We start from the raw sequence: 27,759 nt of genomic DNA on the forward strand, positions 1-27,759 counted from the left end.
GATGATACGGTGGGAGGCTGAGTTCTTCCATGCAGCTCGGCGGGATTGATGTCCGCGACTTTTTGGCAAGGCCCGTGGCCTCTTTAGAAGCCTTGTCAAGCTGGAACACTTCTCTAAGGGCTGACCTCCATGCACGGCTTCTGTGACAGTGAGTGACAAGTCCCAAGAAACAATCTTTGTCCGCCACACACAATGCGACGAACGCCACGTGCCCCCCACTCACCTCGCCAGACCTCAGATTTTACAAAGCAGTACTGCCGGTATCTCAATGGCCTAAGCCCAAAGAAACATTGTGTACACTAATCTGGACAAGTGTCCAGTAACTCTTTTTAAACGTAATTATATTTGGAATCTAACTGTAGAGCTTTTGACAACAAGGCAGTCAGTGAGAAATTTTTCTACGCCCTTCACTGTAACACAACTGCATAAAAAATACTCTACACTAACACTATGTAAAACTTAAAAAAGAATCAAACAAAAAAAAATTGCGACCTCATTTCGCACCTCCTTTTGATTCAGAACGCCCGAATTAAAGGTCATAGGTGCGCGTGCAAAAACCATTCATCAGAATATTGGCCAGCTGTGGGTAATTCAGAAGGTAATTTTGGTAATGCTCGATAAGATATAAATTCACTCACATCACTGTTACACGCACTGTATGGCTCATAGCTTCGACTAAAAATTTTTCTCTGCAAGAAAACTGCGAAACTTAAATCGCTGATGTCTAACCAACAAAAAACAAGGCGACTGTAATCAAATAACAGGTGCTGTTGTTTATCAATTCTTCCTTTAAATTATGCCCGATGGGCTCCTGGTTTCGACTACTTTTCGGCTCACCAGAGGCAGCAAAGAGCGCAAGCTTTCACCCGTGTTATGCTGTCACTTACTTGATATTGTCACGTGCTAGAAAAGGTCTTCAACTAGGAAGAACTGAGCCGAAGGGGGGACGCACCGAAAACTGGCAAGATGGCTGCTTCAATATTAAACAACTAGCCAGAGCACGCGGTGCTCCAGAACATCATCTTCCATTCTCGCGGGCAGCGCTCACCGTAACTAGTGGCCAAGTGCCATTATTCCCCCTCTGAGAAAAAAAAAAGACATCACTTCGATGCTCGAACAGTACAAAGGCAAAGTCAGCGCGAACCAACAGAAAATACGCGCATACACAAAAACAGCAATATGGTTCATGCGCAGTCGCACTACCGCGTGAAGTACGGCTTCAGGCCCACCACGTGTACAATCTCTTAGGAGTGCTTTCGCCGTCGTGGCGAGAAGGCACCGTCAGGGACCACCTCGTAGTTGACATCGCTCACACGTCGCAAGACTTTGTATGGTTTGAAGTAGCGACTGAGCAGTTTTTCTGACAATCCCTGGCATCGGACTGGAGTCCACACCCAAACTTCATCGCCTGGATGGTATTCAACTTGTCGGTGGCGAGCGTTGTAGCGGCATGCGTCTGTACTCTGCTGGTGCGTAATGTGCAGGCGTGCTAACTGGCGTGCTTCTTCGGCGTACTGAGTAAGCTGCACAGCATCAGGAGTAATCAAAGCACCGCAATTGTGTAGAAGCATCGCATCCAGCATGGTCTGGACCTCCCGTTCATAGACAAGACGGAAAGGCATGAATCGCGTAGTTTCCTGGACGGCAGTATTGTACGCAAATGTGACGTACGTTAGCACCCGGTCCCAGGTTTTATGCTGGACATCTATGTACATAGCTAACGTGTCAGCGATGGTCTTGTTGAGTCGCTCTGTCAAGCCGTTGCTCTGTGGATGATATGCCGTGGTCTTGCGATGGCTCGTGTAGCTGAACTTGAATACGTCATGAATGAGCTGGGCCGTGAATGCTGTTCTTCTGTCTGTGATTATGCACGACGGGGCGCCATGTCGAAGAAGGATCTGGTCCATAAAGAATTGGGCGACGTCGGAAGCAGTAGCGCGTTGTAGTGCCTTTGTTTCGGCGTACTTTGTCAAATAGTTGGTGGCTACTACGATCCATTTGTTGCTGGCAGATGATAGCGGAAAGGGCCCCAGTAAATCTATTCCTATTTGATCAAATGGCACTCTGGGTGGTTCTATTGGTTGAAGAAGCCCCGCGGGGTTTAGTGGCGGGGATTTGCGGCATTGACATTCCCAGCAGCTTTTCACGTATCGCTTAACTGATGCAGAAAGCTTAGGCCAGTAGTATGCTTGGCGCACCCGAGCGAGAGTTCGAGAGGAACCTAAGTGGACAGATGTGGGCTCATCGTGGCAGGCAAAAAGAATGTCGTCACGCATGTCAGTTGGCACGACTTGAAGATAGGTTCTCTCATTGCTGTTGGAGTTTTTCTTATAGAGGACCCCATCTCGCCGACAGAACGACCACAGACTTCGAGAAGTACATAGAGGTATGGACGAGTTGCGTCCTTCAAGGTTTTTGATAACGGCGCGAATTTCATCGTCCGCACACTGTTGCGTAATCAGATCTGTTGTAGTAAGGGCCCCAAGGAAACCATCGTCTTCCTCAATGTCGTGGCCACAAACTTTGACAGGTGCACGGGATAATGGATCAGCACCTTCGTGCTTGCGGCCCGATTTGTAAGCGATCGTGAAATCGTATTCCTGCTAACGAAGACTCTATTGTGCCAGTGGCCCACACGGGTCCCGTAGGTTGGCTAACTGGCACAACGAATGATGGTCGGTCACTACCTTGAAGTCGCCTCCGTAAAGGTAAGGCCTAAATTTCATCGTGGCCCATACAACAGCGAGGCACTCTTTCTCTGACGTGAAGTAGTTGACCTCGGTGCGGGAAAGAGTGCGGCTAGCGTCCGCTATCACTCGCTCTGTGCCCTCTTGTTGTACGAGGACAGCACCAAGACCCACACGTTGCTGGCGTCAGTATGAATTTCAGTATCAGCGTCTTGGTCAAAACGAGTGAGGACTAGTGGTGCCTGCAAATGCTCCCGTAGTTCAGAGAAAGCTGCGTCCTGTTTTTCCTCCCAGACGAATGAAACATCTTCACGAGTGAGTCGAGCGAGCGGTTCAGCAATCCTAAAAAAAATTGGCTATAAAGTGGCGATAGTACGCGCAGAGCCCTAAAAAGCAACGCACTGCCTTCTTATCACGTGGAACAGGAAACAAGGCCACGGCAGTACTTTTGTCAGGGTCTGGTCGAATACCATCCGCACTGACAACATGGCCGAGAAATTTACGTTTCTTGTAACCGAAATGGCAATTTTCTGGCTTCAGTGTCAGGTTAGCAGAGCGGAGTGCTTCCAGCACATTCTGCAGACGCTTCAGGTGCTCCTCAGAGGTGGCAGAAAACACGACAACATCATCGAGGTAAACTAAGCGCGTGTGCCACTTTAGACCAGTAAGAACAGTGTCCATCATTCTCAGGAATGTCGCAAGCGCAGAACAGAGGCCGAAGGAAAGCACTTTGAATTCATGCAGGCCATCCGGTGCAACGAAGGCGGTTTTTTTCAGGATCTAGTTCATCAACTTTGATCTGCCAGTGGCCACTTTTCAAGTCTATCGATGAAAATACTTGGCTCGCCGCAGTCTGTCGAGGGAATCGTCGATGCGAGGCAGCGGATAGACGTCTCTTTTAGTCACGCTGTTAAGCTTCCTGTCGTCCACGCAGAAGCGCAGTGATCCATCTTTTTTTTTTACGAGCACGACCGGAGAGGACCAGGCACTTTTCGAAAGTTGGATAATGTCATCTTGCAACATCTCTTTAACTTGAGCCTTTATAATGTCACGTTCCTTTGCCGAAACGTGGTAAGGGTGTTGTTTTATGGGCGAGGCGTCGTTATATGTATTTATTCGGTGTTTGGTGATCGGTGTCTGACAAACCTTCGAGGTGGACACGAAGTACTCTTTAAATTGATATAGCAGTTCACGTAGCTCGGTCTGTTGTTGTTCCGAGAGGGTCGAGTTGACATCAACATTTCAAAGTAGTGAAGTCACGTCACTTGGTGGCGGTCGAAGCCCGTCGTTGGCTGATGTAGATGCGAAGCATTCAGAGACCTCTGCGATAGGGTTAGCGAAAGCGATGGCGGTGTCACGAAACTGGTGCCGATACCCGTTACTGAAATTAGTCACAAGTAGGGCAGAGTGTCTGTCGTAAAGCGAGACGAGGCTGCGTGCAGGGCAGACACCTAGTGCGAACAAAAGCGTCAAGTTGCCTTCGGCGACAACCTCACCATCCCGTAACTTGTCAGACACCTCATCAACTAGGACGCTTGAGCGCGGAGGCAACGTAATGCTGTCGGCAGAAACGCGGAGCGTGCTGTCACGGATGTGGTAAGGTTTGTCGGAGGATCCAGCTGTCGAAAACGTCACCGTATGCTCTTGAAGATCGATAATAGGGCCATGCTCCCGCAAAAAGTCGACTCCGAGGATTAGGTCTCGGGAACAGTCACGAAGTACGAGGCAGTTGGCGAGAAACGTATGTCCCCGAATGCTCACTCTGATAGTGCACATGCCGATTGGGGTGACTACATGCCCGCCGGCAGTACGAATTTGTGCTTCGTACCAAGGCATTACAATTTTCTTTATGCGCGCTGCTAGTTTCCCGCTTATGATCGAGTAGTCTGCACCTGTGTCCAATAATGCACTAACGTCGTGGTGACCATCGACTACCACATGTATATCCATAGAAAATCTGCTTCTGGCTTTCGTCGCTGTCGTCGGGAAATCGCTCCAAGTCTGTGCTTGAGTCGGTGGGAGGCCTTGCTTGCGTCGAGTGTCAGCGGCCTCGCTCCCGAAGGTCGCTGTCGTGAATTTTCCCGCCTAGGGCTTGGCGAGCGCCCCGGCGCCGTTCCTGGGAGGCTCCGAAAATTTCTAGAAGATCGCCTTGGGGATGGGGACTGCGACTGCCGCCACAGTGGCATGCGCTGCTGTGAGAGGTAATCTTCAATAGCTCTCGGTCTTTCGCGAAATCTCGGCCGTGGTACGTCGACGGCAAAACCCTGTAGTCCGAGGCGACGATAGGGACATTCCCGGTACACATGTCCAGCTTCACCACAGTGGTAACACAGTGGCCGTCTGTCCAGTGTGCGCCATACGTCGGATTTTCTGGGAAGCGGCTGTCAATTTTCTAAGTGCAGAATTGGCTGCAGCGAAGGAAGTGCATCCTGATGCATAGGATTAACGAAGCGCGGTGAAGCAGGAATATATCGGCTTACAGCTTCTGTGTATGATGTACGATGTGGCTCCGCTGGGACATGCGGGACATAGCTAGGAGGCGGCACTTGGAGAGCCTGTCGTACTTCGTTTCTGACAAGGCTGCAAATAGACCCTGCAGCAAGTTGGGACATGCACTGAATATTTTGTAGTTCGTCGCGCACCACCGATCCAATGAGATCGCAAAGAGACTCGATCTTGATGTTGCCTGCCGCACCTCCAATCTGACCTATTGACAAAGCGGCACTCACTTGCCGGTCGTACACAGTAGAGCGCTGCTGCAGCACTTGCTCCATGATTGTTGCTTCGGTCAAAAATTCCACCACGGTCTTTGGATGACAGCGAACGAGGCCAGCGAAAAGCTGCTTCTTCACTCCTCGCATTAAATGACGGACCTTCTTTTCTTCTGCCATATCGGGGTCAGCTTGACGAAAGAGGCTCGTCATGTCCTCGACTTACATCATGACGCATTCATTTGGCATTTGGAGGCGCGACTGAATCGCTTCCTCAGCTCGTTCGTGGCGATCGGGATTGACCCAACTTGCCAACAGGTATCGATGAAAGACGCTCCACGAGGGAAAAGGCTCACGGTTTTCGTACCAAGTACAAGCGCCGTCCTCCAAGCTGAAATACACGTTCCTCATTTTGTCGAAGTCGGTCCAACCAATTGTAATTCGAAACCCATTCGAACTGGGCAAGCCAGTCTTCAACATCCTCCCAGATGGAACCGTGGAACACCTTCGGCACACGTGGCTTCCACAGCGTATGATGCGTGGCTGCAGCGCTTTCCTGTGCGTTGGAGGCTGAAGCGCCTTACATAGCGTTCGGGGGTGTAACAGACGTCATCTCGGAAAGAGGTCCACGCTAAGGAGGTAGTGCTCGGAGTCTTCCGCTTGAGCGGTGGACAGGTGTTGTCACTGCAGGTACAGGGCTACCTGGAGGCATTTGGAACAGCGGCTGGGGGTTACCCAGCAGCTCCACCAGTTGTCACATGCTACGAAAGGTCTTCAACTAGGAAGAACTGAACCGACGGGGAGACGCACTGAAAACTGGCAAGATGGCTGCTTCAATAATAAACTACTAGCCAGAGCACGTGCTGCTCTAAAACATCGTCTTCCATTCTTGCGGGCAGCCATGGCTTGCGCTCGCCGTAACTAGCGGCCAAGTGGCAATATAACGACAAAATAATACTTTCAAATATCTTACTTTAGGCAGTTTGCAAGTACATGGCTAACTCTTTAGAATCCTGCCACCTACACTGCTCAACATTACTGAATCTACATCAAACTCAGAAGTTTCAAAGCATTTCACAACATTTAGGTGTAAAAGTCGTATGCGTCACAAAATAGCTCAGTAAACTGTCATCCTGAATAATGAACTGTCCAGTAATGCATCAAATCAAGCTGAGTCTACTTTCACGAATTGCGATCACGACAAAAGAAAAAGCGGTGAATCCGCCTGACTGGGAAGTCGGTGAGGCGCCCTTATTCCTGACCTCCACTTTACGAGAAGGCAGCCCTTGAATGGTGCCTTGTGCTCATTGACCTCTTATACGTCAAACATCGACCCTTTCTTCATTGAGAGTGATGACCTTTGGTTGTACTCACTACTGCGCTACACCTCGCGGTACTTTCGCATCGATTGTGTAGTGAGATGGAAGAGACCAAGCAGCGACTTTTTGGTCTGGATCTTTTGGAAACCTTCTTTCCTGGTGTGCGTCCTACACAGCTTCGATTTCAATGGCAGCTTGACCTTATGGTCAATCTTTGAGTGTGTATTTATTTGCTTTCTCAAGCAAATTGTTGAGCTTGGCACCTCATAAGAATACGTCACGGAGCTTTTCAGTTGTACACTCAAAGCTAAAAAGGACTAAAGTGGGGTATTTCTTTGGTCCTTTAGGGGAATAAATGGGCTGCCACAGATTTTGAACTGATTTTGGGCTATTTGTGCGAGCAACTGCAAGGGTTCAACTGTTACCACCTAGCACTTACCCCACTTGGTTTAAATATTGGTCCAAATAGAATGAACCGTCTGGACGGATGGCAAAAAAAATGGTGACCCTGCACTTGTGGAGTATATTTTATGTCTATTCCAATTTAATCAGCACTGAATAATGCAGTATATAGTTCATGGAACGCACACACACATACATACATACATACATACATACATATATATATATATATATATATCTATATATATATATATATATATATATATATATATATATATATATATATATATATATATAACGAGATCTAACAGACAGTAATGCCAAGGAATGTACAGGGGAAGCTATTAGAACCAATGGAATGTAAATAAGAAGGAAGACAAGTGGATAAAAAAATAACCAGCCGTGAGCAGGAATCGAACCTACGACCTTCGAATAATGCGCTCGATGCTCTAACCACTGAGCTACCGCAGCGGCCCACATTTTATCCACTTTTTTGGGTTTACATGGGTATTTAGAAGTAGGAGTGACAGTCAGCGCCATCTATAGGCCAAACGACGAGTGTGAAAACACTCTTATGCACATGTATGGCATCACGTAGTACATGAACTTATTATGAGCGGGCAGCTGATTAATTGTCCCTCTTATACGACCTAAACACACCAAGTCTGCCAGTACGAGACCCTCGTTCAATGAAATAAGGGAAAGAAGTGTATACCTAGGGGCTCATTTTTCCATGTTTTAACACAATATAAATGAGATCTAACAGACAGTAACAGTCGTAGGTTCGATTCCTGCTCACGGCTGGTTATTTTTTCATCCACTTTTCTTTCTTCTTATTTACATTCCGTTGGTTCTAATAACTTCCCCTGTACATTCCTAGGCATTACTGTCTGTTAGATCTCATTATTATTGTGTTAAAACACGGAAAAACGAGCCCTTAGGTATACACTTCTTTCCCTTATTTCATTGAACGTGGGTCTCGTACTGGCAGACTTGGTGTGTTTAGGTCGTATAAGAGGGACAATTAATCAGCTGCCCGCTCATAATAAAATCACGTGCTATGTGACGCCAAACATGCGCATAAGAGTGTTTTAACCCTCGTCAATTGGCCTATAGATGGCGCTGACTGTCACTCCTAATTCTAAATTCACATATAAACCCAAAAAAGTGAATGTAGGGAGGGCCGCTGTGGTAGATCAGTGGTTAGAGCATCGATTGCGTTACTCGAAGGTGGTAGGTTCGATTCCTGCTCACGGCTGTTTATTTTTTCATCCACTTTTCTTTCTTCTTATTTACATTCCATTGGTTCTAATATCTTTCCCTGTACATTCCTTGGCATTACTGTCTGTTAGATCTCATTAATATTGTGTTAAAACATGGAAAAACGAGCCCTCAGGTATACACTTCTTTTGCTTATTTCATTGAACGAGGGTCTCGTACTGGCAGACTTGGTGTGTTTAGGTCGTATAAGAGGGACAATTAATCAGCTGCCCGCTCATAATAAGTTCATGTACTACGTGATGCCATACATGCGCATAAGAGTGTTTTCACACTCGTCGTTTGGCTTATAGATGGCGCAGACTGTCACTCCTACTTCTAAATTCACATGTAAACCCAAAAAAGTGGATAAAATGTGGGCCGCTGCGGTAGCTCAGTGGTTAGAGCATCGAATGCGTTATTCCAAGGTTGTAGGTTCGATTCCTGCTCAGGGCTGGTTATTTTTTTACCCACTTTTCTTTCTTCTTATTTACATTCCATTGGTTCTAATAACTTTCCCTGTACATTGCTTGGCATTACTGTCTGCTAGATCTCATTAATATTGTGTTAAAACACGGAAAAACGAGCCCTTAGGTGTACACTTCTTTCCTTTATATATGTGTGTGTATATATATATATATATATATATATATATATACATATGCACTCATATTTCAAAATAAAACACCTCAAATACTGACCACCCATGCTATACTACAGAGAACAAACTATCGGATATATATAGCACAGTTTTCTGACCTCTTAGGTAACGCCAGTGGGCGACTTCTACACGGCTCAAAAACAATAAACACTCACACCGTAACTTGAAAATATACATAAGCTAATTCATCGCACTGAAGCGCTTCGATCTTTCAATATGGATTCATCTAATCCTCAACATCGTCCCAGTGAGACAATACGAATTATCAACGGGTATTCGAATATGCCGGCTGAACCAGCGTTCGCAGTGCTGCTGCATGAGTCTGCAAACACAAACACAGCGGCAGCGCTTATGAAGGAAAGCCGGCGTAGCAGCCAGGCGCCCCGCCAATGCCATACCGTGTCAGCTTGCCGACAGCGTCGTTAGACTTACGAGGAGTACGGCTAAACAATCACCAGCAATTGCAACATATGGCTCGCGTGGAATTTTCGTCACCTTTATTTTATAGTCACAAAGGAACAATAGGTAGGTGTGCAATGTTCGCAGTGTTTTACGGAGTAAAGTAGATATCTGTATACTTACAGCGACGAGACTGTTCACAGGCACACTTCTTTTATCGTGCTGGAAAGTCACTCTATATGCACCGCCGGCTGCACAATTAGTCGTACCCGCAATCCCCCTCATGCTGGGTGTTTCACAATGATTGTCGCATGGAGAGAAAGATATAAGTTTATTTGAGCTTTAGTGCAGGAGATAATTTTTTCTGCGAAAGAAATTGTATGTGACGCTTTCATCGCGTGCTCCGGCAAAGCACTAACACCGGCAGCCAGATTGATACCAATGACTTACGAAGTTTACTTCTTCAACATATCGCTTTGAAGTGGCCAGTGACAGTGCGGGTACATGACTACTGACGAACGACTTACATTAGCGTTGTCAGTGTTCTTCACAGTTCTAACTAATTCAGCACATTGAAGCGAGTTATCCACAATTTTCTCGTTCGCGGAGACTTTCACTTTGTTTCGGCCCGCCCATGCCGGCATAGTGGAAACACGAGGGTGCTTGCTGTGTGCACTGACTGCGCATTGTACTTGCCACTAATGAAATGTTCTTCGGCTATCATAGCACTTCCAGCTTAGAGTGTATGACCACGATTGACCACGAATTCCAGCTTAGAGTGTATGACCACGATTGACGCTACCTTTTCTCTTTCTCTCCTAAGGCCTTGCCATGCTTGAAGTTTCTTGCAACGTACTCGCTTATACGGAACTCTTTACTTTACCGCGCTTTCTATGTGACTTCTTGACCTCAGAACGGTTCGCAATACTTGCGGCCTCATCACTCGTGCTTTCATGTAAGGAATTCTTTCTTATACCCCGCTTTCAATGCAGTCTTCGGCCTTCGTTAGAGCTCGCATTGCCTCACTACTCGTACTATCAGATACCACACTCTGTACTTGTAGAATCGAAGCTCTAAATGGTTGGACTGAGCTATGCTCTCGGCCATCGCCAGTTACTGCTGTCGCTGAACATCAGCGACGCTTCCCGATTCAGACAACTTGCCCTAAGAAGTCTGTTCTCCTAACTGGGCTTGATCACTCTCATGCATTGAAGGCCTCTTGGCCTTCGAAGTCGGCCTTTGTTTTAAATACAGGAGGAGCACTGCGTTGCTTTTCCTGTGCGTACTCTGTACCACACCCTTACTCACACATAACAAACTAGCCGAAGCGGCATTACCAAACTCGGATTGACCATTGTTCTTCCGGCTTTCAAATTTGGCCCAATCTACAGCACCAAAATGCCTGAACAATGGACCTAAATCCTTACAAACTGGCTCCTCCTCACGTTCAACGTAACCTTCGCCTTGGCCTCCGAAGTCATCCTACGTACTGAACGTAGCTTTTCGATGACGTCGCTGTCTATACCAGGAGCACTCTTCGCGCCATCGCTGTTGTTGATTGATATGAGGGGTTTAACGCCCCAAAACCACCATATGATCATGAGAGACGCCGTAGTGGAGGGCTCCAGAAATTTCGGCCACCTGGGGTTCTTTAACGTGCACACGAATTTCAGCACACGGGCCAACAGCATTTTCACCTCCATCGAAAATTCAGCGGCCGCAGCCGAGTACCTTAGCCACTCGATTGCTGCGGCAGGGCAACGCTGTTGTTATAATCTTCATCTACGTCATTATCACTAAAAGGACTTTGTATGCTAGTTTTTATAAAAGTAGAATGAGTGTGTAACTGTTACTTAAGTCAGTTATGAAAGGCACTTCTATTTCTCCGCTTTTTTCTTTGTTGATACTCTTTCGTCATGTCCCGTCCCAGTTATCTAGGGCTTGTCGTCTGCCCTTCACCCTTAGTTGTCTGCCCCTCACCTGGTGCGCTGCTCAGACTTTGTGTTGGCTCACATGCTTTCGAGGTTGCAGGTATCATGCGATGTGTTTCGGTCTTGTTATCACAGATTGTGTCGCCGGCCGAATTTACAGCACTTGAGGGGCTCTAGTACGTATCTTTATTCAGCTTCCTTTGATGTTTTTTGTGCATACTCTCTCCGAGCTAAGCATTTGTGTTCCTCTGTCTCTCTTCCCAAGCTAAGTGCTTGCATTTCTCTTCCTTTTCCAAAAGGGCTTCTCAAGCCTCAACGGCTTTTTTAGATTCACTGACTCATTTTCTAAAAGCTCGAAAACTTGCTTTTTTTGTCTTTGCAATCACAATGAAATGTTCTGCTCCAGCTCAAAGTTTGAGAGGTTGTGGAGCATTAAACTTTTTCATCTCAGATATGCAGTGTTTTTCTTCTAAGGTAATTTTACCCCCAATCCACCCAGTTCTTGGTCTGCAAATGTAAATTACCAAAACTAAGCCTATTACACTACCAGCAATCTGGGCTAATAAGTCTGGCGAAAAGAAGAGCAAGCACATGGTATTCACCACTTCGAAGCAGTCGACGCAGGCAAGCCGTGAAGCTGCCAGCCACTGTTTCAATTTTGAAGTCGCAGCTACCCATCGCTTCCACCACTGTTGCCTCTTTAGGGTCAAAACTTTTCGTTCTGCGAACCATCGTAGTGACTTGGGTAGCGTAGCCAGTAGAACCTCAACTAGGTTCCCGGCCCGGAGCTTTTATCAGAATGAGTAGAACAGTGAAAAATACTTTATATACGGTATTTACATGGTGTGACCGAAATAAGCAGGCATGAACAGCAATGAACTGCTCTGAACTGCTACGGCGCTATCAAGTGTGCTGGCCTGAATTGGGAGGTTGATGACCACCCCCACATGCTCCTCTCAACGTACTGGCTAGGAGTTCATCAATCCTGCAGGACTGGCCAAAGCATTAAGGTGACTATGCCGATGCCTCCAAAGTCAATTGTGAGACCCCGACGGCTTGGTTGGAGACATGCCAGTATAAACCCATTTGGGAAAAAGACATTTAGGTCATGACGCACTGAAAGGAGAGAAGGCAAGCAGCTGACAACTGCACGGCGTCAGCGAGTTGACACTACCAGTACGCTATTGTTCGTCCAATAGGTCCTGCTCTGGGGTCTTGCCTTCGGCTGCAGAGAACGGCTTGGCAAACGAGAACTCGTGTCAATAGGAGCCGGCAAGATGAAAACTCCATGGTTATTCGTATACCTCGCCGTCTCGGTGGTTTTTGGGCGAGGCACAACATGAGGATACTTAGAATCAATCCTAATATAGTAAGAAAAGAACATTTATTTTGGTAGCGGGCAGATGGGTGGTGCGGTCAAGTGTCTTTTTTAATAATGCAATATAACGTGTTTGCATTTTGCTTCAAAAAGCATCGCAGCAAATCATCGTTACTTTTGGTTGGAAATTTTTATGAAAAACAGTGTTAGGCTATACTTCTTTTCAGTATACTCTACAATATTGGCGGCTTCGACTTCTATATCTTGAACTGCATGCTATATTAATGAGAGAAATATTGTTTACTAAAGTATCGATAATTAGCAAAATATGTCTCCTTCTTGAGAAGTCAATGTTCGCCTTGTCAAGTTATTCAACTCTATCGCGACAGATTTGTGTTACATGCGAGTGGAATCAGTCTATTATACACTCCTAGTCTAATCCTGGCTACATGACTGCAGGCAGGAAATCAAGACATATTATCGCCACTTCTACGCGGCTCCGTAGCCGTGTCCTAGAGAAACCGACCTGATTCGAAGTGGCCTTAAGAATAGGTGACACAAGGAGTAGCGGGGATTACAAATCAAATTTTTCCTGGCTAGGTATGGCCTCTGGTTAGGCGTGACATTTCTGTAGGTGGCCCGGCCCTGACGTGGTGGCGAAAAAAAAAGAGCATTATTTTCCACTTTTGAGAGCGGTTTCTCAGTGATAATGTGACAGATATTTTCACTGCAGGTGATTAGAAAACTTTTAGTATCACAATCATGTTCATCTTCAAGATTAACGTGCAAAGCACACACAGCCCTGCAATCGAACTCGGGACCGCATGCACGTGAAGTAGATGTCTTACCGATCGCACCACAGCGCCACTGCATAAAGGCAAAACTTTTTACGGGGGTATAAATCTTTCAAGTGTCTTTTTGCTAACCGACGGCAGAACCTTGAACTGTTTTTGTGCCATATGCAAGCATTTGATCAACGAATAGTTTGCAGGGTTTCATGAACACGAGACAACCACGGTGAACGCTTTCAACTCTGACTTCAGTTCGTGGTACACCGTTATGCAAGAATGATTAACGTGTGTTTGCGCTTTGTTTTAGGGCTTCCCCTTGAACCGTGGGTGTAACGCTCACCGAAATTCGCATATGAGGCTGTGTTCCGCTGTCAAAAACTACGTATGTTTCTCGCACGTGTGTGTGCTGTGAGAAATTTCGCTGATTTGTGTTGGGAGATACACGCGTGTCAGTGACAGCAGCCTATTCTCAGCTCTTTGAAGACAATGCGCTTCCGTATGCAAACATTGAATGGTTATTTTAGTGTGCCTATTCTAACATTTGCATTTTGTATGTGCAAACTGCCGTGAGCTGCACACTGGGGCAGCAGCACCTTTTTAGCATTTTGACGGTTATCTATTTCTGGAATTAGAATTTATGCGCATTATTTCGCGATATAGAGTGGTTTTTGCTCATTTTCAGTCTTTAACTGATTTTATTCATGGAGAGTGGCTACTCTTACCTCTATTCAGCATCAAACCGCTGTTCAAGTGAATGCCGAAACGTGCGCCAAGGTCAAGTATGACGTACACAAATTAGTGACAGACAGGTCGGTCTCCCTCCAAATAAATAATGCCTCTGCACATCTCTTTCGCAAACATCCGCGTGCAGATAAGGTCAAGAATTGGTTCAGAACGAACCTCAAAATATTTTTTGTTATTGCAGGCAGTTGCTCTTTGGAAAATGGGGATTTTTATTGCTGATGCATTATTTCCTCAGCAGTACACTGGTTGTCTTGATCATGGTTCACTGTTAGAGATCCATGTTAGAATATGAGAACTGTACCTAATATTCAAAAGAGTGGGCAAATGTCGGTGACATACGCTCTCCTGCTGACTTGTGCACCTGACTTCTGACTTTTGTGTTAAAGCCCTGCCATGGTGGCCTAGTGGCTAAGGTGCTCGGCTGCTGACCTGCACGTCACGGGATTGAATCCCGGCTGTGGCTGCTACACTTCCTATAGAGACAGAATTGTTGTAGGCACGTGTGCTCAGATTTGGGTGTACGTTAAAGAACCCCAAGTGGTCGAAAACTCCAGAGTCCTCCACTACGGCGTCTCTCATAAGAATATGGTTGTTTTGGGTCGTTAAACACCACATAGCAAATTGACTTCTGTACTTGATGTTCATCACAAAATTATGCAACCACTGATCAAACATCAACCAATTCATTTTCAGTTATGATCTTTCTCGGTCTGGCTGCCTGCGGTTTGTTCCTTTTTTGCCATGCTTTCTTGATATCATTAGTCCAACTTGTTTCGCAAAACACGAGCATCAACATACACAGGACAGTGTTTCAGTAAGCTGTCACGCATGCACTAGTACCCTTTTATTTGTTCCATGACATGATGTCATACTTCAAGAGCTGATAAACGAAAAGTTGTTTGTACTCTTTTATTGACAACATGCGGTGGCGTTGTGGTTAGAGCATCTGCCTTGCAAGCAAAATGTCTGTGGTTCAAATCCCAGTGCCGCGCAGTTTTCAACCGTATAAAAAAAAAAACGCATGGTGATGGAACTGGATTAAAGAGGCCTGGGGTGCGGCCTCACCAGTAACCACCGTCGGTAATGCACTGCCTCACCAGAAAAGAATTGGCCACTCTGGTGCAGTATCTGGCCACTACCTCCCACATGCATACGTCAATTTACTCACAACCCTCAGTCCCCAGAAGCTGCGAAGCAACTGACCACAGCAGCTGTCAGATCTGCAATGCAGTAGAGGGTGCTAAGAATCTCTGGATCCGGACAAGCCGCCATGGGAACCTGAACTTGGCAACGTTTAATGCTAGAACCTTATCTAGTGAGGGAAGTCTAGCTGTACTATTCGAGGAGCTATAGAGTGGTAAGTGGGATATAATAGGGATCAGTGAGGTTAGGAGGATAGATGAGGCCTGTACGGTGCTACAGAATGGGTAGCACCGTACAGGCCTCATTCTCAGTTCTCCACTCTCAGTTCTCTTCAGCCAGCCAAGCCCTTTGCTATCAGGGCTTGGCTGGCTGAAGAGAACTGAGAGTGGGGTTCCTAACACAGACACGTAGCTGGCAATATAGAGGAATACTATAGGAATAATGAAAGGGTGGTAGGTACCATAATTAAACTGAGTAAGAGATACAAGATGAAGGTGGTACAGGCTTACGCGCCCACATCTAGCCTGATGATGCTTCAGTTGAAAGCTTCTACGAAGACGTGGAATCGGCAATTAGTAAGGTAAAAATGCAGTACACTATACTGATGGGAGACTTTAATGCAAAGGTAGGGAAGAAGCAGGCTGGAGATCAGGCAGTAGGAGATTATGGCATCGGTACTAAAAACTTCAGAGGAGAGCAACTAGTAGAATTCGCAGAATGCAATAATTTACGGATTTTGAATACCTTCTACCGAAAATGAGGAAACCGCAAGTGGACATGGAGGCGCACTAATGGCAAAATTAAAAACGAAATAGACTTTATAGTGAGTGCACACACAGGCATTGTGAAGAATGTGGAATTGCTTGATAAGGTACGATGCAGTGACCATAGAATGGTGCGGTCTCGAGTTCATCTAAACTTGAAAAAGGAACGACAGAAACTTGATACGCAAGAAGCCAATCAATGAGCTAGCACTGTGAGGGAAAGTGCAGGAATTCGAAGTCTCGCTTCAGAACAGGTACTCGGCTCTTTGTGACGAAACCAACCTTAGCGTAGATACAATGAATGACAATCTGACAAGTATCATTACGGTGTGTGCAGTGGAAGTTGGAGGCAGGGTAGTTAGACAGGACACTGAAAAGCTTTCCCAGGAAATGAAGAATCTCATTAAGAAGCGTCAAATCATGAAAGTCTCAAGTACAACAGATAAAAGAGAACTGGCAGAGCATTCGAAGTTGATTAATAGGTGTAAGGTATGCGATGTAAGAAGGTATAACATGAAGAGAATCGAACACGCTCTAAAAAAAGGAGGAAGCGTCAAAGCAGTGAAGAGGAAACTTGGGATAGGCAACAAATCGGAGGTATGCACTAAGGGACAAAGAAGGCAAAATAACTACCAATATGGATGGGATAGTTCAAATAGCGGAGGAGTTTTACAGATATCTGTACTGTACCCGGGACAACCACGACCTTAATACTATATAAGAACTAGCAGTAACCCAGATGACACCCCACCAGTTATAAGAAAAGAAGTCACAAAAGCTTTGGAGAGCATGCAAAAAGTCAAAGCTGCTGGGGAGGATCAGGTAACATCTGATCTGCTGAAAGACAAAGGACAGATTGTGTTAGAAAAACTGGCCACCCTGTTTACGAGGTGTCTCCTGAGTGGAAGAGTACCAGAGTCTTGAAAGATTGCTAACATCATCTTAATACATAAGAAAGGAGATGACTAGGACTTGAAGAATTACAGCCGATCAGCTTGCTCTCTGTGGTATGCAAGCTATTTACAAAGGTAATCGCTAACAGAGTAAAAAAAACATTAGAATTCAATCAACCAAAGGGACAAGCAGGATTCTGAACAGGCTACTCAACAATTGACCACATTGATACTATCAATCAGGTAATAGAGAAATGCTCAGAATATAGCCAACCACTATACATAGCCTTTATAGATTATGAGAAGGCATTTAATTCAGTAAAAATATCAGCCCTCATGCAGACACTGCATAATCAGAGCATCGATGGAGTATATATAAACATCCTGGAAGAAATCTACAGGGCATCAACTGCTACTATAGTGCTTCATAAAGAAAAGACCAGAATATCAATCAAGAAGGGTGTAAGGCAGGGGGACACAATCTCCCCAATGCTATTTACCGTGTAATTACAGGAGGTTTTAAGAGGGCTGGAATAAGAACAGTTAGGCATGAGAGTTAATGAAGAGTACCTTAGTAACCTGCGCTTCACTGATGACACTGCATTGCTGAGTAACTCAGGGGACAAATTGCAACTGATGATTACGGAGTTAGACAAGGAGAGCTGAAAGGTGGGTCTTAAAATTAATCTGCAGAAAACGAAAGTAATGTACAACAACCTCGGCAAGGAGCAGCGCTTCGAGATAGGTAATGGTGCACTTGAAGTTGTAAAAGACTATGTCTACTTAGGGCAGGTAACAACCGCAGAGCCGAACCATGAGATTGAAGTAACTAGAAGAATAAGAATGGGGTGGAGCACATTCGGCAAGCACTCTCAAATTATGACAGGTAGATTGCCACTATCCCTCAAGAGGAAGGTATATAACAGCTGTATCTTGCCGGTACTTAGCTGCGGAGCAGAAACCTGGAGACCTGTCAGAAACCTGTCTAGAAGAATCGGCTTCCTGTTTACCCATTCCTTATGAAGAATACTAAGATTCACTCAGGTTAGAAGATGGAATGTTGAAGGACAGAACAGTTACAGTAAAGGTTTCATGAAAGGTTGAAAAAAAATACAAAATTTCACGACAATTTCACTGTACTATTTTGGTGCTGCACTGGTAAAAGGCGACTTCAATCTTGATAGGCTTTTCATTGGGTAATAGACTGTGCCAATGCAATGATGACGTTTTTGTGTCAGCCTATTGCTTTTCTTGTGCAGTCACATTTTCAGCTTTGATACACTGGAGTAAGAACTTGTCAGAATTCGGTAAATCATGTTATGCACGCTTTCCTTACAGGCCTATGAGATTTTTTCACGATTGAACTTTAGGCCTCAGAAAAATAGGCAACAACATCTGGACCTTGATAAAGATCGAGGTAAAGTTTGCGTTTATAGCTTAGCGCTATGTCTGTGCTGCCTACTGATGCACAAGATTTTCTCATGATACCAGTATATGCAAGAAAATCCTCCATGCAAATTCTAGAAATTAAAAGAACACCTGTAATACATAGCCTCAGAGAGAAAAGAAATAGTTCAAAAGACTCTCCATATTCTTTGTTATGCATTTAGCACTTTACACTATATAATGTTCACTTGTTTTGAAACAAGATGTACTTTCTTATTTTCCTTATAGCTTCCCACACAAAATGTTTGTGGATGTATCAGCAACAGTGATGACAAATGGCCATGCACAGAAAATCAAGACAAGACGCCGAAAGATGAAGAGAAGACGGAAAAATTGCAGGCACAACAGAAAGAGCTTGCGGAAAGCAAAGAAAGAAGAATATTGTAAGTAAGGAACTTGCTCAGTTCTCTCGAGCTGTAACATTAATTACTTAGGCACGTCTGCATATTGTGGTGCAAGAATGAAACAAAATTGGACTTCACATATCATGGTATAGTAAGTGATATGTGTCCGTGTGAATGAGCAAAATCTAGGAGGCCAGATGTGTGGTCGAGTTTGTATATATTGTCACGGGAAACACGAGAACAGAAGGGAGACATAAGCGAATATAATTACAATATTTACGACCAGACGTGCCACTGAATAGTCAGAATCTCGCATGGCTCACAAACCCTCTTCATGTCTTCGTGTCCTATGGCACCCTCAAGTGTCATGCCTCATAACATCACCCCTGGTGGACAAAGCACCGTCACTGTGCCTACAGCGTCATACTGCACTGGCAGTGTAATAACGTTTTAGGAGTGGCATGTTAACGATATCTGTAGATGGTGTAGCCGAAGACGTGTGCGGATGAACGGCAGTGTTGAAGTAGTCCACATCAGTGACATTGCGGAAAACTTTGTAGAGTCTATGGAGGCAGAAGCTCTTCGTTCAAGATGTGGCATGCAGATGTGGACAAGAGATTCAGGAGGGTAGTCGATATCGTGGTGCCACTCATAGTAGCACTCCCTTTGAGAGGTCTGAGAAGCACAGAGCCTCGAATGGGCAATTCGGCGACGACGAGGGCTCGGGAAGCGATGTTTCGAGTGAGAGGGTTGTTACGAATATATTATATGAAAGGAGCGCATTAAATGACAACATTGAGGCACGGCTGTGTAGAAGTGTCATTTTTTGATGAATTGTAGGCAAGTGTAAAGTAGGGTAAGGTTGCATTCTAATCACGGTGGTGAGCGGAGACCTACATAGACATATATTCGTTAGAGTTCGGTTGCGGTGCTTCTTAAGACCGCATAAATGATAGGCTGTACTAAGTTGTTGTTTGGTAGAGCAGATACAAAAAAGTTCCTCGACGACTCTTGTGAGGAAGCAATGGCCACCATTGGTAATAAGCTGCTGTACAGCAATATGCCAAAAAAGGACGTTATTGAGCAGAAAGTCTGTGACCTCTGTAACGCAGCTATTTCACAAGACACGTGTTACTGCACACCTGGTCGCATAATTAGTTATGACAGCAATCTATTTGTTACCTAATGTGAACGTAGGTAGAGGTTCGAGCAACTCGAAGCTGATGCAAAAGATTAGTTCTAGCAGAATGTCGGTTTGAGCACACCAGCTTGATGCAGAGCAGGACGTTTGCGACGCTGACAAAGCTCGCAAGCAGTGCATATCGGCGCACGCAACAATACATGTCAGGCCAAAGGAACTGCTGCTGCACATGGTTGTTGGTATGGGAATTGCCAACATTGCCTGCAGTTGGAGCATCATGTAGACATTGAAGAATGGCAACACCCAGGTGTAGTGAAAGAACTGGCCATAATTTCGAACCATCAGGCTTCATGCTGCGGTGATATAGAACGCATTACGTTGGACATACACTGGTGATTTGAAAAAAGATTTGAACGTCCAGAAGATACTTGCTGAATGCCCATGCTAATTGAGGGTTGCATCCGGATTTTGTACTGCACTAATATAACACAAACCGGATATGGCGAGTATACAGCAATCATTTTCATGGACAAAGAAGCTAGCAGGTTCTTTCACGGATGGTGCGAGAGACATTCACTGTTTTGGTGCAGCTTGACAGATTTGTAAATTGCTTCGAAGGAATACCCTTGAAGACGAAAAACCCAGTGATCAAGGCGACCAGTTGGGTCCTTGAGTGACAACAACCAACTGAGAGTGTGGTGGTCAGTAATAACTGAGAACTGACAACCGTACAAGTAGGAGCGAACTTTGGTGACAGCCCAGACTAGCGCTAGATACTCACACTTCGTGGTAGAAGAATTCCACTCAGGTGCGGAGAGAAGGTGGCTGGCATACACAAAAACACGTATTTGGCCAGCCCGGTGTTCAGAATAAACACTTCCGACTCCATGCCCACTAGCATCTGTGTTAACTTCTGAAAGTGCCAATGGGTCGGAGTGGGCAGTATTGGTGGGGAAGTAAGGAAGTTGAGCATCATTGAGAACCCAGTTGCTTGGCCTTGACCCCTTCAGAAAACACGTCCATGTTGAGAAGGTCAGTGAGTGGTCAAGAAATACTGGCGAAATTCTTACACAATGTTGCAAGTAAAAGCATAAGTCAACAAATCTACGCCTATCTTTAGTAGAAAAAGGCTCAGGGAAGTGCTTTAAAGCCCTAATATTTTCAGGATCCGGCTGCACACCCGTAGCACCGAGCACAATTTATTTGGTGCCTGCCATAATTGTGCTCTTTGGAGTTTACATGGAGTCCTGCTTGAAAAAAAAAAACAGCGAGAATGGTTGACAAACGAATCAGATAGCGTTCGAACGTTGGAGAAAAGCAACTAATATCGTCGATGTAGCAAAGACGATGTATCGTTTGCAGCGGCGCAGGAGCGAGTCTATCATGCGTTCGAATGTTGTCGGGTTTGAACGCATGACAGCCGAAATGGCATAATCTTGAAGTAATGGAGGCCATCTGATGGAATGGAGACAGTTTTTTCTCTATGTGAGTCGTCGACAGAAACGTGCGAGTAACCCATGCGTAGGCTTGTAGTCGAGAGAACTCGGTGCGCTATGAAGACAGGGTGCCATCGATTCATGGCAGAGGATTATCCTGTTCTAGAGGATTCTCTGCGGTTATCTTGTTCAAGACAAAATAGTCGGCGCGAAATGTCAATCTGCCATTCATTCTTATGACCAAAACGACAGGCCACTCCCACAAACTTAAAGGCCCCTGTGATGCCCTGCGAGAGCATCTACTCATTGTATGACTTGGCGCTCAGAATGGGATAGATGATATGGTCATTGTCTGACAAGACTAGCATCATTGGTATGTATTTGGTGACATTTCATTGATGTCTGACCTAAAGGATGGTCATCGAAGTCAAAGAAATTTCTATAGATCATCAGGATCTAGTGAACTTGCACGGCCAGACAGAACAGAAGATCAGAGGCATTCATTTGTGCTATTTCGTTGGTGGTGTGCTTGCTGGGCTGATTGCAACAGATAGTGAGCAATTTTCAGGCTTTATTGTCATGACGTAACATGCATCAAGTGCTGAGATGTTGTTGGGCAACGAAATGCTTTGTAGAAGAATTTGGGCCAGTTGCTAAAGTTGAGAAGCCGGAGCAGCACGGAGTTGTCGAAGACAATAAGGAGGGTATCGAGCCAAGAGGACATCAACTAACGGATACACTATGTAGTTACTGTCGAAAAGACGTAGTGAAGTCATCAGGCCACACACGTGGCGTATTGCGGTGACAGTCGAACACAGTCAACAGGCACAAGCGGTTTGACGGCAAAGCTGTTAAGCAAGCCGAGGCAGTTCAAGCTGCAGAATGCTGGTTACATAGTCAATCAGAGCGGCATGCTTGGACAAAAGTGATATGCAAAAATGACGTTATTTGGGCATTGCTGATGAACAGCAAACAAAAACAACAGATGTGTGGTGATCAACAATGGTGATCCGTGCTGTGCACATTCTTATGATGGCAGGACTGCTGTCAGCAACACTAATAAAAACAAAAGCAGCCGGGGTCAGCACTTTCTTTACGTGGCCGCGAAGTCGAGCACTTATCACGTAAATATGCACTCAAGTATCAACAAGCGCAAAAATAGTCAGGCTGTCGACGTCAATATAATCTCGTTGTGTCGACAGCACTAGGATATAATTCGAGGTGGAAGTATAGGATGCTGCATTACCTCAGAGATCTGCATCTCTCAGTTTCTCTGTCGGACATTGAATGGCGACGCTGGACGTCGTCACAGAGGAGACTGGGACAGCAGTATCAGCGTGGCAAATACAAATAAAAGGTTACAGTACAGGGTGGAAGAACATGAACAAACAGTTAGAAAACAGGAGCCCAGGCAAGCTGTGCTCTTTGCGAAGCTCGTACATTTTTGCGTGTTACACGAGCCCCCGTTATACGTTGTTAAAGCAGAATTAGGAATTTTAGAACTAATGAAAAGTAGAAAAAGCATATGAGAATTTGAATTATTTATTGCAATATGTAGCCACTTTGCCGTCACTTTATCCCATGTACGGTCATTTTTCGCAGCAGTAACATTGACACCTCTGAGGCCCGAGGAGCCAAGACGACACTCCCGCGAGCGCCCTGGCAGTCGTCATGCTCAACACCGATGGCGGCTGCATGAGGACCTCTGTCAACACTGGCTTATGGACAGCTGCGCGTGGCCGCAGTGCAATAGGCGCTGCCCACGAATGCTGGACCCGATGACTGGCCGTGAGCTTCGGTTCTCTGATTTGCTGCGCTCCTTTGGTCTTGACGTCGCTGCTGTTGCAGCAGCACTAGGACTGGATCAGGCGGCACTTGCAGCTATGGAGCCGGATGCTCTTCTGCATGCCGACTAATCACATGCGCCAAGTACAATCGTACACACACACAGTGATGAGTGCAGTGCATGCCGACAGTGCAGAGGTGTTGTATCCCAGTTGGCTGAAGACATCTTGGCTAAAAACCTGCGCGGTGAGACTGCAGAGAATTTGCGACATGCGCATTCTGGACAGTGCAAGGAGTACAGACTTGTAGATTGGGCTACGTTAAGTCCCTGTCTTTTACAACATCCATCTCACAGGAATGTGTTCTAAAGAAACGTTTGCTGGTCTGCCAGTGCATGCTCCAAGCTAATCAGCCAGCCAGTCTCCGGTGAACGGCTGCCCTGCGTTCTGGACCAAGTTAGCAGATGCTGAACAGAGCGATAGTAATATGTCAAAAAGTTTACTGGATTTTGGTGTTAACTGCTAGTGGCCGTGGTACACCGCCACGAGGCATACCTGCGTATCATTGTTTGAGTAGATGTTGAATCAATGTATTGGTTCTAATGGGTCACCTGTGATGTTTGGATCACAAATCATGTTTAAGATATTGGTGTGAAGGAAATGTTGTGGTCTGTCGCAGTGAGAAGCAATGTCGCTGTTCTTGTGCTTTCTTAACTGCATCGTCAGCATTCATTTACTAATGAGCTGCAAAGGTATATTTCAGGTAATCGCTCTGTTTTCAAGCTTTAAAGATGCAACAACTGTGACGACAGATGGCAGTAGACTTTTGTAGTTTTCCCGAATCAGCGTTTCTCTAAGTAGTTACATTTTTCAGCTACAAAAGTATTTCGTTGGGAACAGCTTTGAGACTGCAATAAGTGGAGAGTCTCTGAAATAGCGTAGTTAAGTTGCCTGTACAAAGCATTCGAAATTGTTATGAAAATGCTTTAGGGAGTGCGAAAAATGAGCAAAAATGAAGAGCGCATAATCGACTGTCGTGTTCTTAGCATTCTTTTCTGTTGCGTTTGATCCTGTTCACAAGACATTGAACTGCTTCAGAGAAATTCTCATTGTCATATCCCAAAGCCAAGAAGTCCAGATAGGTGTACTCGTGGTGGATCTGTCTCAAATGGGAGGAGATCAGTGTGCTTAGAATGAATGACTGTAATATTTGTATCTGTGTCTGTGACTGTAATGGTATTTCAAAGAGTTCTCTAGATTTCTCTAGGGCAAAATGTGCTAATTTCACATTTCAAAAACTCGCAAAAATACCAAGACCTTAGCTCATACCTTTGGAGATTCTCCAACATTGTGTATCTGCTCTTCTAAGTTTTCCTGACTGAGCGTCATATGACAACTGCTTCTAGTGCTTGTAAACATATCTATGAAACAACAGTAAACCAAACTGCATTTTCGTCTGCTTGTTTTTAAAATTGCTCCTGCAACATTGATGTCTACATGTTACAAAGCTCACGTCACCAACCAACATGCACTTTAATTGGTCCTTTTTCTGGGTTTGCTTTACGCATTTCTGAGGGTGTCTGTGGGCCGAATGTTAGCCAGCTATCACCCACGGCACTGCTATTTTCCCTTTCAGAATATTTGATTCCCTAAACTATGCCCAAGTTTTAGGCTACAATGTGGTCAATTAAGATTCAAGTAAACAACTTGCAGCTTAAAGCATCAACAGAATGGCAAACTGCTCTTCTATGTATCAAACAGTACATGCAAAGCTCTTCATGCCAGCATTATTTTCGTTTTTGTATGAGTGTAGGAAATTGTGGCCACGAAGCAATCCTGCAAGGCTAAGGGGTAATTTTTGGAGAGCTTGAAATGCTAAGGACCTTCAATGGCCAAGGCCACTTGCATCTTTGGTGCTTGCTTTTGTAAATTGCTGATGTATGCATGCATATGTACTCAGAACGGCTTTGATTTAGATGAGAGGTACTTTTGACAAGGTTATACCTTGTTCTTGACTAAAATATCTTCACAGGCAAACATCAGGTATCACCTCGCAATAAAGACAGCGATACCTGCTTTTGTTATGCTACACTCACTACAGGACTCGGTTCAATTAAAAAAATCACGCATCATGACGTTTCGACCGTTAAGGTACACGCGCTTTACTGGACAAACGGCAGGAATTTAGATTTTGTGCATACTGCTGACTACGCATACTGCAAGACCACAGCGAAAATACAACTCAACATTCACGTGTACGCAGAAAGCACCCATCTCAGTAATCTAGAGCAATATCGCTTCTAGATGTTCTTATAGAATAAAAAGTGACTGTTCATCCCAGCATCTGTCAATACATTTCAATTGAAATAGACTGATTCATCACTTTTCTAAACTTAGTGAAAATGCTAAAGCTACGGTGTTTATTAATTCCTTGAAGGAGTTGCAGATGAAATACTTTGGCAAGTCACATTTGGAAAGTATGTGGTAACATTATTTGTCTCAACCATTCTTAAGAATGTTCGCTTTGTGGCACCATAACCATTTGTTAGAGCTTCAACATGTCACCAGAAAAAACACCTTCTATGCATGCACCTAAGGTGCAAAAAGTGAGGGTTGATTCTAATCACTTCCTTAATGAAATGACAATGCATATGATTTCATCATTATTCTAGTCCACTATTCAACAACTTTGTTCTTTTTTACAGCAGCGAAGGCCCAGAGTGCTCGATGCTAATTCAAAAGTTGTGTCTAACGTAAGTAATAATGTACTTGTATCTTTCATCACATATTTGTCTATGCTTTACCAATTTTATGCTGCGAATTCCTAGTACAGGGCTTTATGCACTGGAAAAGGTCACTATTCGAAACACGCATTAATCCATTCGGCGTTCTTTCTGTGGAATAGTGCTGGAGTATAGTGAAGCTCAACTTTGATTGTGAGTTCTTTGAGCCGAGTGTGTACTCACTTACGGAAAGAAGATATTAAAATTGTGATTTGAAAAACTGATCATAAATTTTCATTCGAGCATGAACCTTTAGTTGCTCATATTTGTAATTCACTTTGCTTACTGAGAGTCATATACGGGTTTTTTGTGTACTGAGCACATTAAGTGCTTATCAAGACGTATTACAGGCAACTGAAGAGTTAGACTTTATGCCACAGTGATCCAGCTAAAAAAATAGTTGTTCGATATTATGACGCATACGTTTTCGAAACTCTGGATAAACACAGCAGCACCTCATGCGCGTCGTCCGGTGAAGTAGTGAGCGTGCTAAAATTTTTGTATTTGTTTTGACATGCAACAAACAGTACTGCTTAGGAAGTTATCATGGGGAAACACACCATTGAATTTTGTTTTAGAAAAGCGAGTCTCTTCGGCCCAGCTTAATGACTCTTAGGCAGTCACTGTCGAACTAATATTTAAAAACATTATCTTTCTCACGAAGACGTTGAGCATGGTGAAAAGTACTGGTGGTTGAGTATTTTGCAGATAAAAACATGTAATTCGCAGATGTTCTGTCAAAATACTTGCTTGCGGATACAATGCACTACCCCGATGGAATGAATAGATAATAATTGAACGATTCTATTGCGTTTCGTCAAACAGACGAGCGCTATAGTTGATTGAGCGTCAGATGCATTACTTGCATTCTCATATTTATGCCGCTGAAGTTAAGATGAAAAACACAGCAAAAATGTGCGTATATAGTTTCTAACATTGTGTCTGGCTTGCGGAATGCACTGCCATTGATACTGTATACAATAACAGCCATTATTGTATATCATTGTAGCCTATGTATACTATCTGTGCCATTTTCACACGTAGCTTCCAGTTCTCAATTTTTTTGTTGTTGTCTTTGTGTGTTGTCATGCGCTATGTTTAGAGATATGTGGAGCAAAACGGGTATAAAAGCAGCTGTAGGCATTGTGTTCCCATTTTACACATTTACAACTCAGGGTTGCATTGTTGTTCTGTATAACTGCCTTGTAGATAAATTTGTACTAATAAAGTAACCACACTTTATATAAATTATATTTGTTCAATATCTATTGCCTCTCCTATTTTCTACTTTTGCGTATTGAAATATTCATATGAAAAGATCAGAGTCATTTCGCGTTTCCACTGCTGAATAACTTAACTTGTGGTTGATGTTAAACCAAAGCACCAGTTTGCCACGCATGTCGTCTCGCCTTACCACTTACTCCTTGCATGAACACTGAAACACTTCTTATTGATTTATTAATATTACCCACAGCACCTAGTGACATAATCATGAAGTTCGGGTGTACATACATATAGTGAGAAACATGTAAGCAGGATACAGAAACATTATGGGCCAACTCCCCAAAGAAAACACTGATGGAATGCAAGGCAGCAGCGGTGCGCACGGCGTTGACTTGGTTGAAACGGGCGTCGACGCGGGTGCTGTAAAGTGCTAACCACTGGCACGCGTACTCTCGCGTCTACGCGTCAAAAGCGTCAAATGCGCCTCCGTGTAACGTTTAGTTGAGTTAACGTTTATTTGAAACACAAACACACGGGAGGCGGGTTGGGTGTCTTGTAAGTTTTATCCCCGAAAGACTGTT

General features: G+C 44.7%; 1 protein-coding gene across 1 annotated transcript in view; it reads left to right on the plus strand.

The window, feature by feature from the left end:
- Nucleotides 1-27,205, plus strand: part of Notum (palmitoleoyl-protein carboxylesterase notum) — a 79,669-nt gene extending 52,464 nt beyond the window's left edge. The window contains exons 12-13 of the mRNA XM_037424428.2: nucleotides 18,695-18,849; nucleotides 22,990-27,205. Coding sequence (XP_037280325.2) covers nucleotides 18,695-18,849; nucleotides 22,990-23,303 — 469 coding nt within the window. The 3' untranslated portion in view covers nucleotides 23,304-27,205. The remainder of the gene's footprint in view (nucleotides 1-18,694; nucleotides 18,850-22,989) is intronic.
- The last annotated feature ends 554 nt before the right edge of the window (nucleotides 27,206-27,759 follow it).

Source organism: Rhipicephalus microplus, chromosome 5, assembly GCF_043290135.1.
Source record: "Rhipicephalus microplus isolate Deutch F79 chromosome 5, USDA_Rmic, whole genome shotgun sequence".
NCBI lineage: Eukaryota > Metazoa > Arthropoda > Arachnida > Ixodida > Ixodidae > Rhipicephalus > Rhipicephalus microplus.